This window comes from Brassica rapa, chromosome A08, assembly GCF_000309985.2.
Source record: "Brassica rapa cultivar Chiifu-401-42 chromosome A08, CAAS_Brap_v3.01, whole genome shotgun sequence".
Classification (NCBI taxonomy): Eukaryota; Viridiplantae; Streptophyta; class Magnoliopsida; order Brassicales; family Brassicaceae; genus Brassica; species Brassica rapa.
Window position 1 is genome coordinate 14,601,434 of NC_024802.2, and position 13,549 is coordinate 14,614,982.

A 13,549-nucleotide genomic window follows, 5' to 3' on the forward strand; every position below is an offset into this window, starting at 1 on the left:
AACTGATTTTCAAATAGTTTCTTTTTTCATTTCAAACAGTTTGATTTTCTTTTTAAAATATGAAGTAAATTATTTTATTTTTTTAAGTTTCAGATACCATCATAGGAAGTGGTGTTTAGATACATTGATTTTTTATTATAATATACCATCCAAACTCAACCAATTAATTCCCATTTGATATATTTTATTAACAAAATCCATACTTTCTAATAATTTGTAATTTGAGAGATACAATAAGAATTAAATATGTGTATACTTGGCCTTTAAATTTTGAAAATAAGAAAACTTAAAATTCATGATAAGAACAAAGCACTCCTAATTCCTAAGTAACAAAACTACTAAACAACAAGTCAGTCACACAATTTCAATTTATAAATACGTAGGTTAAAAATATTTTATTTGTCATACCAAAACTTATATAGTCTCAACATTATATATATATTTTAAATACATAAAGTTATTCATACACACACACATCAGCTATAAACTAAATATTTTCTGAATTTGGGATAGTGATTAGTTTCTACCAACATTATAGAGACTGAAACTAGAATCAGAATTTTTTTAAAAAAAAATACTAAATTCAAAAGAATAAAACTGCAGAAAAGTTTTTGTTTTTGTTTTTGTTTTTGAACAAGGAAGACTATTGATAGAAAGAATGAGAATCACACTTTCTGTTTTTGTCCCCTGAATTTCCGGCAGATATAGGTCCTCTGTATAAATATCCAAGCCATTGAAGTTACAAAAACTTTTCTGCAGTTTTATTCTTTTGAAATAGTATTTTAGTTGTGTTCTTTTAATTTTTAATATTTGCTGTTTGGTTTAGTGTTGATTTTTTTTCTTTCTAGTTTTGCATATTGTTTCTTCTTATTAAAAATTGGGGGAGTGTGGAGGTGGGTGGGTTCAGAGTGTGCCGGAGTAACAAAGTGTTTGTTATATTATTGGATGAGACTTTTGAATGCGTTCTGAAGTTAGAAGCTCTTCTTGACAAAGACGATGCTCAGCTCCAAAGGGCAGATTCTGCATCTTTCATCTCTTGGCAAAAGACAAGTAATAAGTATCGGTAGAACATGGCTTTGAAGCGTTTGGTAACCGAATCTTGAGAATTCTATTTCTGGGGGCATATACTCGCAAAAAAAAAAAGGTCATGCTTAAAAAAATGGAAACTTGGATTGGTTAATATCACATGTTTTGGCTTGTTATCTTAAAAGAGGTTGTGCATATGGAAGACGTGTTGTGTTACATGGTTTCGATCTAATTAACAAAAACTCATCAGTGGAGGTCAAATATGAATCAACTCGTTCTAGTCCAAAGAAACATAAACAACATCGTACGTAGATAATAAAAGTTTGGAAAACATAACGTGCTAATATGACAAAAGTAAATTATAAAGATTAAAGACTAATCCACATGTCTACTTTTTTTCTTGTTCTTTGGTTAAAGCAACTTCAAGACTCATGTGGCCTGGTTTCTTCCCATCCATGGTTTTCCTTACAATGGAAAGGTGATCACCAGCCAAAGGCGTTGAACAAGCATCGGCGCAACACTTGTAACTTAGGTAGAAGATTGCATTGTTTGCCATGAGCTTGTCACGAGGCTCATCTTCAAAAGTTTCCACAACAACATTCTTGACCTCTAAGGGTAGGTAAGCATCCAAACACTGCAATTACGTGTGTAAGAGAACAAGAAAATTGCAAAACTTTAAAGTACATACACGATCTGATTTGGAGTAGAAGGCGACTTCCATGAGAAGTTGAAGCAAGTCGTTGTCATGCAGCTTTGATTCTGGCACCTGCGAATATATGAATGAGTGAATGATACCTAACTAAGGTTACTAACTAGAGGTATATACAAGTTAAAAAAAAAACTCCAATGAATGGGGATCATCTAATGTTATTACCACGTAATACTTTTTACTGTCAAGGGTAAAGGCCTCATCAGAAAACCATTTGGGCATTGGACGTTTGTAGAATTCATGTACCTTGCTCTCGTCCCATTCATCATCCTGAAGCTCGGCGTTACCTGATGTATCTAATAAACAAAACAGACAGTTTTGATATTCCTAACGTTTACCCAACGTCAACCCATACCTTTTTTTTTTTTTCTTTGTTCACAACCCATACCTTCCTCTGTAAACTAAACCTTTAAAGCGAATATAACCTTAACCCAAATATCAAAATATGCACATAGTACATAATATGAAACATTATTAAAATAGAACAGTAATAAACGAAATAGCATAGTACATAGTACAACCGGAAAATTACAATACAAATATGTGGTGGTGGTTACGCCAGAAGAGGTGGTGATTGATGATGGTGGTGAGAGATGGTGGTGATCATCATATCATTAATTATTACCATGCTCACATGATTCATCTCAGTATTTTTCTGTACCGGTTAGATCGTCACATTTAACAAGGCAACTAAAGATCTCCGGCGACTAACAATCAAATTTCTCTTTTCAGATCTCTTAATTGGCTTTTCGTAAGGTAGTGAATACAGTGATGGTGGCCGAGTGATGCATATGATTATGGAGGAGATGATGGTGGTTACGTAAGAAAAAGTGTTGATGAAAAAGTTGTGGTTGGTGAAACAGTGATGGTCAATATAAAGAAGGCAACTCTGATTTTGGAAGAATTCATGTCGGTGACTGATGAAGAAAGAAAACTTGTTTGTTCTTTTTTCAACCGGTAGGTAAGGAAAATATAGTATATATTATAGAAATACTATTAGAGTTTTCAGTTTTTTAGTTCATTCTTAATTACACTTTATTTTTTAGTCACAGGTTGCAATTTCCCTAACCTAAAATCAGATTCACATAATATCAAAGATATTTTTAGTACTTTATCTTTTCAATAAGTATTTTTTTTATATTTTGTTTAACTATTAATATAAATAACTTTTAAATAAAAATAATAATAAAAATATTAACACTTCCTCTTAAAATTTTGATAACATTCTAATATTATTAAATAATAAAATTTAGCAAAATATTATCAGAGTGAACAAAATTGAACAAAATTGTATTTTATTTAATTCGATAAAAATAAAATTAAAATAACTTTTAACTTGAGATGAAATAACAGATTATTAACACTAATGTTTTAAAATATCAAAAAAATAACTTATACATATAGATTATCAATTATGATGTATAATTTACAAACTATATTATTTTATACTATTATATTTTAATTAATCGATTTTCTAGGTTTATAATCTAAAGATATCTATGGTTTCTAAAAAACTAATATTCATATGGTTTATATAGTATTACCAAAATCAAATCACTTTCTCTATTTTATTCTGGTTTGGTCTAATTGGTTCAGTTTTACTAGATTGAACACGACTATAAATGTATACGAGGTTTTACCGACTTGATTCGTTCGGTGTAGTTTTTACTTGAGTCGACTTGAGTCGATGTTTTTTTGTCATCTCTTATAAAATCAAATTGGTTCGTTTAAGCCAGCTCCATGAGCAAGCCAACTAAGAACCTTAACTTCTACAAACAAGATGCTTTATTCTCCTGATCGAGATCTTTAGCTAAGGTGTCCGCAAAGATATTTAAAGAGTGAGATATATAAGTGATATAAAGATCTTGAAAGCTTACACAAAGGGCTTTAATATCATCAATCTCTGATGCAAAAGATGGCCAGTCTTTGTCCCTATGGTTAATATTCACCAACTGTTGACAGCCAGCCCAACTCCACTCTGAGAATACGGCATCGGGATCCCAATCTACATTCAGCCTCAACATATAATGGTGATCTTGATTTTGGACTGCACCTCTATCCCATGAGGATTATATCTTTCCACCTCGGAGAGTATAAAACCCAGACCCATCCAAACATCCACCTCAGACCAAGAGGCATCAACTTCACACTTCCATGTGCATTCATGCCAGGGTTAGCTTGAATTTCTCCCATGTTCTGGTTCTTCATCCTGTGTAACATAAAGCTCTTTTCTTACTTGTGCTATCTTCTGTGATTCTTCTTATTGATTTACCAATTTTATTACATGGACCTGTTATAGTTGTGTAGTTGGGCTCACTATAACTAGTATTCATACATGTCACACTCGGTCTAATCCAATAGCTGGATGAAATATGTTGAATTATGATTATCTCTTGCTAAATTTTCATGCATTCTGATATTGGGTTGTTAGTGTCACAATTGTGCAGTTATGATGATGGTTCATACTAATTTGGGATATACTCTACTAAAATTCATTTAACAAGCGTGAAGTTTCATTCAGATTTAATTATTGTTCGCATCATTTGTATTCAATTTTTCTTATATTTTGCTGCTCATCTTTGCTTTTCCACACTATTTTATGTTATTCATTATGTAAAGCACAACACCCATCACGATACTTGATATCCCGAGAATGTTTACGATTACCTTGGAAGTCTTCCCAAAGATATACGTCGCATTCTCTTGCCAGTCCTACACCATCGACCATATTCTAAAGTCTACGCTTTCCTCACAAGAACTTGTCAAGCACCCCTGTTACTTTCCTCTAATCTCTTTTCTCTTGTGCAGTGTGTAATGACTATATGTAATATCTGACTTTATTTGCAGTAATAGCTTGGGCTGTGATAACCACAAAGCTGGTAAGTATTGCGTGATGTGTAACATATGGGGCTATTTGTCTATTTTTAGAGAAATATCTGCTCGATCTTGTTTCTATCAACAAGTCAATGAAATAAAAAAAGATTTTTTTTGCTGTAACATGAACACTGTAGCGGCAGGCATGAGTATGCAATGGAACACAACATACCAATGGATCAAGATTGGAAATCAACACAAAACTAATTTAGTTAACAGTAGAAATGGTTACTCATATGTTTAGTTAACATTCATGAAAAAACAACCGATAACCATGGCATTACTCATATGTTTTGGTTTCAATTTGATAGTACCATGTGCATTTTTATCTAAAATGAATTCAGATTCACCTTTTTAATGAATTTGAATGTCATTGACCTGAGAAATGAATAGAAAGTTTATTAGAACTAAATTCTGAAAAAAATAAAATAGAATTTGAAAAGTAGAAAATAAAATTTATATTCTTACTATTAAAAGTATCAATGAAAAAAATACACAGTCCACCGCAATGCCTTTACCTCGAGCTCTCGGCCTTGATCTAAGAGGAGGAGATTTCGGTTTTGATCTGCCCATTTTATTTCATGGAACTTTTATAGTTATGGAGTTATACTCTTTATAACTAGTATTCATTCATATATGTCACACTAGTTCTAATCCAAATAGTTGGATAAATTAATTATATTGAATTATGATTATCTCTTGCCACATTTTCATGCATTTTGATATTGTGGTTAGTGCCACACTTGTGCAGTTATGATGGTGGTTCTTGCTACTATGGGATATACACAATGCTAAGATTCACTTAACAAGTGTGAAGTTTCAATTAATTTAAGTACTAGCACTTGGGTTTCTTGCATGAAGACCTCCTAGTGCAGGTGCAACCAAAAAGTCCATTCAATTTAGGAAATTAAGTATATATTTTAACTGTTCTAAAAAAATAATAAGTGACCCAAAAACTCACCCTCTACTTAGATTGAGCAAATTACACCTCATATAAAATCATGTTTTGGAATCAAGTATCACATGTCTATAGAATCATGAGTGGAAAATTAAAGCTCCGAATAAGATGAAACATTTCACTAGTAGACTCTTTTTTTTTATGTGTGGCGACAATAATCATCAACTACGTAAAAAAAAAGATCAACTACGTACAGTCGTACACTATATGTATGCGAACATGAGATGAGATGCTTATGAAATCTAATTTCCCACATTGACTAATGTTTCTTTAATCACTAGGCAGTTTCTATAATAAGATAGCAACTAGATTAGAGTCTTGATTCTGTTTTTTTTTTCATACTAAAATGGGCAATAGTGTATTTTTGTAATCATAAAATCACGCTGAAAAGTTCAATCCGTATTGTTATTTAAATACTAGATGATTCATATTTTTCTTAAACGTGACTGATTTTTTTGCTTTTGAAATAACTTAAACGTGACTGATAAAAAGCTTATCTTCCAATTTTATTCTGTTTTTAGTTTAGTCAAATGTTATAACATGCACTTAATTTACCTGAAACGTGACAAATGAGAAATGTGGACATTTGAAAGGGTTCATGGGCCCAAGTAGACCCGGTTCTAAACCGGTTTAGCATAACCAGGATTTATCCCCGAATTTAAGCCTTTCTTCTCCTCACACTCCCTACCCCTCCTCGCAGCCGCATCTCACTTCGCTTTCTCTCTCTAAAAATGTCTTCCTCTTCTCTCTTCAATGCCTCTCTCTCTCCCCTAAACCCTAATCAACACCCCATCCGCCGCCACCCCTCTCCCTCCCTCCTCCGCCACCGCCCCGTCGCCGTCTCCTGCACCTCAGACGGAAACACCACCACTCCGATCGAGACATCCGTCAAGCCTCCACGCCGCACCGAGAACACCATCCGCGACGACGCTCGTCTCCACCGCTCCACCGCCGTGAACCCCTTCTCCGCCAGATACGTCCCCTTCAACGCTCCCCCCAACTCCTCCGAGCACTACTCCCTCGACGAGATCGTCTACCGCAGCCGCTCCGGCGGCCTCCTCGACGTCGAGCACGACATGGACGCTCTCAAGCATTTCGACGGAGCCTACTGGCGCGATCTCTTCGATTCGCGCGTCGGCAAGAGCACGTGGCCGTACGGATCGGGCGTCTGGTCCAAGAAGGAGTGGGTCCTACCCGAGATCGACGACGACGACATCGTTTCGGCCTTCGAAGGTAACTCGAATCTCTTCTGGGCTGAGAGGTTCGGGAAACAGTTTCTTGAAATGAACGATCTTTGGGTGAAACACTGTGGGATTAGTCATACCGGAAGCTTTAAGGATCTCGGTATGACGGTTTTGGTTAGTCAGGTGAACCGGTTAAGGAAAATGAACCGGCCTGTTGTTGGTGTTGGGTGTGCTTCTACGGGGGACACGTCAGCTGCTTTGTCTGCTTACTGTGCTGCCGCTGGGATACCGTCGATTGTGTTCTTGCCGGCTAATAAGATCTCAATGGCTCAGCTTGTTCAGCCGATAGCTAACGGAGCGTTTGTGTTGAGTATTGATAGTGATTTTGACGGGTGTATGAAGCTGATTAGGGAGGTGACTTCGGAGCTGCCTATTTACTTGGCGAACTCTTTGAATAGTTTGAGGTTAGAAGGGCAGAAGACTGCTGCGATTGAGATTTTGCAGCAGTTTGATTGGCAAGCTCCTGAGTGGGTGATTGTTCCCGGTGGGAATCTTGGGAATATATATGCTTTTTACAAAGGGTTTAAGATGTGTCAAGAGCTGGGGCTTGTTGATAGGATACCGAGGCTGGTGTGTGCGCAGGCGGCTAATGCTAACCCTCTTTACTTGCATTACAAGTCTGGCTGGAAGGACTTCAAGCCCATGACTGCGAGTACCACTTTTGCGTCTGCGATTCAGATTGGTGACCCTGTGTCGATTGATAGAGCTGTGTATGCGTTGAAGCAGTGTGATGGGATTGTGGAGGAGGCGACGGAGGAGGAGCTGATGGATGCTATGGCTCAGGCGGATTCTACTGGGATGTTTATTTGTCCGCACACGGGTGTGGCGCTGACTGCTTTGTTTAAGCTGAGGAAGCAAGGAGTGATTGCGCCGACGGATAGGACGGTGGTTGTGAGTACTGCTCATGGGTTGAAGTTTACTCAGTCGAAGGTGGATTATCACTCAAAGGCGATTCCTGACATGGCTTGCAGATTCTCTAACCCTCCTGTTGAGGTGAAAGCAGACTTTGGAGCTGTCATGGATGTTCTCAAGAGTTACTTAGGAAGTCAGAAGCTTAGGTCCTAAGAATCAGACTATTTGTGTACTCTTTTAAGTGATCTTTATCTGTTTCTCAGTTTTGTAATAAGTTCTAACGTGAAGTTTGAACATAACAAATAGCTGTTGCAGATTACATTGTTACAACTAGTGAATCCTCTTGAAGAATGCATAAAAAGGTTTTTTCATGAGTAATCATAGAGAGATGCACTCTTGTCATCAGAGACACTAGCGAGACGACCAGCACGTACACCAGTTCCACCAGGTGGTCTAAACGCTACAGACCAAACCTGATCATTATGGTTACTCATTGTCTGAATAGCCGCTCTCATCTTAAGATCCCATAGCCTCACAGTTCTATCGCTTGACCCTGTAGCTATAGCTCCACCGTCTGGGCTAGCATCAACGCTCAGCACCCAGCTAGTGTGACCCGACATGGACCCCACCAGCGTTTTCCCTTCTGCGTCGTGCATGTTCACATGCCCGTCATCTGATCCGGAGAAGAGGACTCTCGGGTCTACAGGGGAGAACACAAGGGACCTCACAGGCATGTTGTGACCTTCTAGCTGGTGAAGAAGCTTGGAGCGTTCGACATCAAAGACGCAGATGGTGCCGTCCATTGAACCACAAGCAAGGCGTTTCCCGTTAGGAGACCAAGCTACGGAGAGAACGAATTTCTTACTGCTGGTTTTGTCAGAAGGTTTTGGTGCTTCTGGACGTGGGATTGATAGAGTTGAGAGTATTCTCCAGCTCGCAGTGTCCCAGAGCTTGACTGAGGCGCTGCTACCACCTGCAACAGCAAGGATAGTACCCTTGGAACATGCAAATGAATATATTAGCACTAAGCTGAAATTTATGTACAATCATATTAGAAGCAACTAAAAGCTCAACCAAAAACTAGTCCCTACGGAGTACATTGATATCTAGACATTAAGTTGTTTCTAGACCCAACCGTAAAGTAGGTGGATCAAAGAGTTATTTCGAGAGATAGTTGCATTTACACCGAGTAGAGAGGCCAGTGATCACCAGTTTGACTTCATTTAGTTGCAGTGAAAACATTGAACAAAGCACCTAGATATGAAATCACATGCAGCAAGGAAAGGTTTCGAAGAAGAAATTTTTGACCTGATCAGATTCATGTAATCATCTATTATTAACGTATTGCATTCCGTAATCAGTGAAAACAAGTAAATACAGGAAACAACCACAAGCAATAACCAAAACAAGAAGATATTTCACCAAGTACCAATAAACTGTTGTTCTGCTACTATGGTTGTAAGTCAACATGAACAAATCAGAAGATGATCTAGAGAGATTTGAGACCACAATAGACAACACTCTTAAGTACCTGTCTGATTCTGATCTAAGCTATACATTCAAACGCTGCTCAGCAATTCCAAATAGCATCTAAGCATTAATCTACAGATCAGATTCATATAATCATCTATCATTAATGCATTGTATTAATGAACACATGTCACAGCTAACAAAGGAAACGATCACAATCAATGACCAAATCAAGAAGATGTTTCACCTAAGCACTAATAAACGATCACAAGCAATGACCAAGTCAACATGAACAAACCAAAACATGATCTAGAGACATTTCAGACCAAACTCCACGACACTCTAAGTTCCTGTCTCATCTTCACTAACAGCTAAGATTCATAGACTAAGTCAATTACCATAGGTTCAAACTGCATCCCCCAAACCTCAGAAGGAGGAGCTTCAAGAACAGCAATAGTAGCATTAGTGTCAACATCAAAGACACGGACGAAGCTGACGTGGAAAAGGAATAGAGCAAACTCTCTGGATGGTTTGGCAGGTTTGCCGTTAGAAGAAGACTCACGATAGAGACTGAGATATAAATAGAGTTCTCCTTCTTCATTCGTTCTTTATGCTTTGTTTGTTGTAAGTTCTGAAGACGCTATGAGTCTAGAACACTCTATCGCGATGAGGTCGATGATTCAGTCTTAGTTCGCCATGAGAGCTTAGATTGTTTCATACTGCAAAGCTGAGAGATTATTGTATTTCCATTTCTATTCAATACAGAGTTTACAGAGTTACATTGATCAAGGATCTATCATTGGTGCGGTGATACTGGTTCGGATTCAACGCGGTGCTGCGATTGTGTGAAGGAGCGGCGAAGACGAAGTGATCGGATCAAACTAAGTGGTGCGACAGAGTTGACGGAGCGGTGAAGCAATTTGATCGGAGAGTTCGTCCTCGATCAATAATACAATTTTGTTGGTGACGAGAGTTGATTCGTGATTTTACAAGCAATTGGTGTGTTGGTGAGCCGTTCGATTGCTGCGAGGTGACGGTGAGCTCGGATCGTGTGATTGCGACGGTGTACTCCGATCGATCAGACGCAACTGTGAAATCGGAGCGTGACGATGAGTTCTGAGAAAGTTACGGTTTTCAGTGGCGTTTCAGGTGATTTGCGGCCATGGATAGCATATATGGAGTTTGGATTCTCTCTCTTTAAAAATTTAGAGCTTGACAAGTTATCTTGGGCTAAGCTATTCATGGATGGTACAGCCAAAGAGTATGTTAAAAGGTTAGAGAGGATATCTCCTTTTAAGAGCTGGCATGAGATGAAATACGCTTTGTTGTTGGTGTTTGGGGAGAAAGATGATCCTGATAAAGTTAGGTTGCAAATAGAATCTGAGCAGAAAATGAAGCGTTGGATGGATGATTATGATCGGAAGAAGAAACCATGGAGAAAGTCTGAAACGATCCAAGATGATGCGAAAATGAAGCTTACAATACATCATAACGTCAATTCTCTGGATATGAGTGGTTCTGCAGTAGAAGTGAATTTGGGAGAGGATGCAGGCTCAAACGAGAATTCTGTTGATGAGATGGAAGTAGAGCAGGAGACAAACTCATTACTTATGGAAGATTCTGAGGATAAAATTGTGACAGAAAATACAGAAATTGTGATTAAGAAGGGTTCACTTTCTGTATTTGATCACATAGCAGATTTTGGAAGTGAAGTAGGATCTACTGACCTTGTGGCGTTGAGTGATTCTTTTACACAGTACGAACCGCAGAAGCCAAATCCATCAGGTACAGAAGCAACTGAGGAGAAAATAGTTGACAAAATTGTAGAGATGTCTCAGACTCAGACAGATATGGTGCAGCAGATGACTTTATCATCGGTGGATGGATTGTCTGTGAGTCCTAGTGGTCGTCTTGTTAATAGTTGCTCGTCACCAGAATTGATGCTGAAGCAAGATTCATTTCCTATTGCTGTTCAAGAATCAAGTTCTGAGACTGTTCAAGCGGAAGAACCAAATAAGGAGATAGTGTTACCACCTGTGGTAGAAGTTACAGTGAGATTGGATGACTGTCTCGGCTGGAGTAGTTCTTCTCCAGAAATTTTACTCAAGAAAGATTCATTTGGAGAGATTGACCACGAGATTGAGTTGCAAGACTCTGCTGATAATTTGGTGCTGAATGATTTGTCTGTGGAGAATGAATTGCAGGTGTCGAATTCATCATCTATGGAAGAACTCGAGGAAAAATCTGGGGTGCAGGAGTCTTCTTTGAGGCATCCAAGCTGCTTCCTTGACCCTGTTTTGTCTATGAAGTTTAAAGCAACTGCAGAAAGGCCTCACTGTTGGTCAGAGTTTTTGAAGCCTGCAGTAGAGCATGCCTATGATGCGTATTATATTGCTCAGACTGAAGCAATGCTGCAGATGAATCAGCAGTGGACTGATGTATCAAGGCAAGGTCGTGGAAACCAACAGAAGTGCCGCAAAACTTGGAAATTCAAGTTAAAAAAAAGGAAGTTCTCGCAGAGAGTTCCAGGACAGCGTTTCAAATTCACAGAAAAGAAGTTTAAGCTCATGAGCAGAGTAGATATTATGGGGGAAGAGACTATGAATACGAGATGGATGAAGGTTGCAGGTGTCTGGTTTGGGATTTGGAGGACGTTGATTAATGAGGCAGCTATACGGAATGTCAAATGGAACTGTTGTCTTTATTTGCTTGTCGTGGCATTCAACAATAAGAATTTGCAGGAAGGGGACAATGCAGTGTATAGGAGCAGACTGAGACACACACATACATCACGAGTGATATGTAAAATGAGATTGATTCAACCGGTCAAGGAACTGAAACAGTTTGCTTTAAAGGATGGCAAGTTTCAAGTGAAGCATAAATGGAGGTTTAAATCTGCTTCAGTTTGGTCAAATGGGGTCTTCTCATGAAAGTTTTTCTATCATGTTAATCAGTCCAAGCTTGTGGGCAAGCTTGTCTTTGAGGGATGGAGTATATACGAGAATAAGAGTGTGTGGGCTGATAGAGGTTGAGGTGATTTGGTGCGTTAGCCAACTGTGGGAAAAAGAAGTACGAATTACACATTATCTGTTACAAGTTGTGAAGCATCTACTGAATGATAAAAGATGCAAGTGGTGGATATACATCAAGAGTCAGTTACAACAAGTTCTCGTACAACAAAGGCATACGTGGAAGAAGTGTCCCAAGACATGGATGTTCAAATATAAAGCTAGAATAAAGCACACGCAAGCTCTGCCATTACATGTTTTGCTTAGTCTGTGGAGGTGTTCTTGCTTTGTTTGGCATCGCTGGAGAAGTAAGGATGATTCCACTTGTCCTTCTGAGATGGTTGGCGTATAAGAGTGGCAAAAAAAAATGTATAGAGATTGAAGCGGGAACGTTAAAGGCATATAGACTTTCTCAATGGAGCTGCACGTCAGTTTATGAATGCATAAGATGGTGGTTTCTTTTCATACAAGCTTGAGGGCAAGCTTGTTTTGGTTGAGGGGAGTATTGATAGACATCTAATATCAGATGCTGACGTGGGAAAGGAATAGAGCAAACTCTCTGGATGGTTTGGCAGGTTTGCCGTTAGAAGAAGACTCACGATAGAGACTGAGATATAAATAGAGTTCTCCTTCTTCATTCGTTCTTTATGCTTTGATGTTGCTGTAGATTGACGCCATGAGTCATCTTGACCCGATCGCCATGAGATCGGTGACGAAGGTGAAGCTCGCCATGAGAGCCTAGCCGGAGTCAAGCTCAAAGTTGTTCGTTTATCATCTTGTAATCTCTGTTCTAGCTTGTACTTGGTGTTGGAGTGATCAATAAGAAGAGTCTGAGAGTTAGAGATATCTAAACTCTATCAGTCAACATCAAAGACACGGACGAAGCTATCGAGCGAAGAAGACGCTGCGATTATCCCCGAAGGATGCGCCGCCACAGCTGCCACTCCCAAGGAGTGTCCCGTATTGGTCCGCACGAGATCCAGCTCGTCCGCTCGCCATAGCTTCACCGTCTCGTCGAGAGATCCCGTCAGAAGCAACGACGGACGGTCCTCCGTCGCCGGAACCCAAGTCGCCGCCCAGACGGAGTCTTCATGCGCGTTCTCGATCGATTTCAGACCTGCGAGTTTCATCCCTTTTTAGGTTTTTTTTTTTTTTTTTACTGTGTTTCTCTCCAACTGAACAAGACGAAAGCGGAAGCAGTGACTTTGATTTCTCTTCTCAGACTAACACCGTGCCGTTATTTAGTTTAGCAATATAACATCGCATCGTTTTTGTACAGAGGATCCATTTTGATTTCGGTTCGATTTTGATTCGGTTTCGGATACCCGTTTAATATATGAATCAAATGTAAATACAAAATATATTAGTTAACATGTTAATCTAAGTGGTATGTTGGTTACACACTTGC

At 38.7% G+C, this 13,549-nt stretch overlaps 3 protein-coding genes across 3 annotated transcripts; 1 reads left to right on the forward strand and 2 right to left on the reverse strand.

Moving 5' to 3' along the window:
* Window positions 1–1,278: 1,278 nt before the first annotated feature.
* Window positions 1,279–5,986, reverse strand: LOC103834701 (UPF0725 protein At2g20620-like). Its single transcript, XM_009110773.3, has 3 exons — window positions 1,901–5,986; window positions 1,715–1,792; window positions 1,279–1,660 (listed from the first exon to the last, which is right to left on the reverse strand). The coding sequence occupies exons 1-3, from the start codon at window positions 1,955–1,957 to the stop codon at window positions 1,415–1,417; spliced, it is 381 nt and encodes a 126-aa protein (XP_009109021.1). The 5' UTR covers window positions 1,958–5,986; the 3' UTR covers window positions 1,279–1,414.
* Window positions 5,987–6,258: 272 nt separating this feature from the next.
* Window positions 6,259–8,001, forward strand: LOC103834704 (threonine synthase 1, chloroplastic). The gene has a single exon (XM_009110775.3). The coding sequence runs from the start codon at window positions 6,299–6,301 to the stop codon at window positions 7,874–7,876; it is 1,578 nt and encodes a 525-aa protein (XP_009109023.1). The 5' UTR covers window positions 6,259–6,298; the 3' UTR covers window positions 7,877–8,001.
* On the reverse strand, window positions 7,935–13,499 carry LOC103834702 (WD repeat-containing protein VIP3-like). The gene is made up of 3 exons (XM_009110774.3): window positions 13,008–13,499; window positions 9,532–9,606; window positions 7,935–8,658 (listed from the first exon to the last, which is right to left on the reverse strand). Exons 1-3 carry the CDS (start codon window positions 13,269–13,271, stop codon window positions 8,032–8,034), a joined length of 966 nt encoding a protein of 321 aa, XP_009109022.2. The 5' UTR covers window positions 13,272–13,499; the 3' UTR covers window positions 7,935–8,031.
* Between the last annotated feature and the right edge of the window lie 50 nt (window positions 13,500–13,549).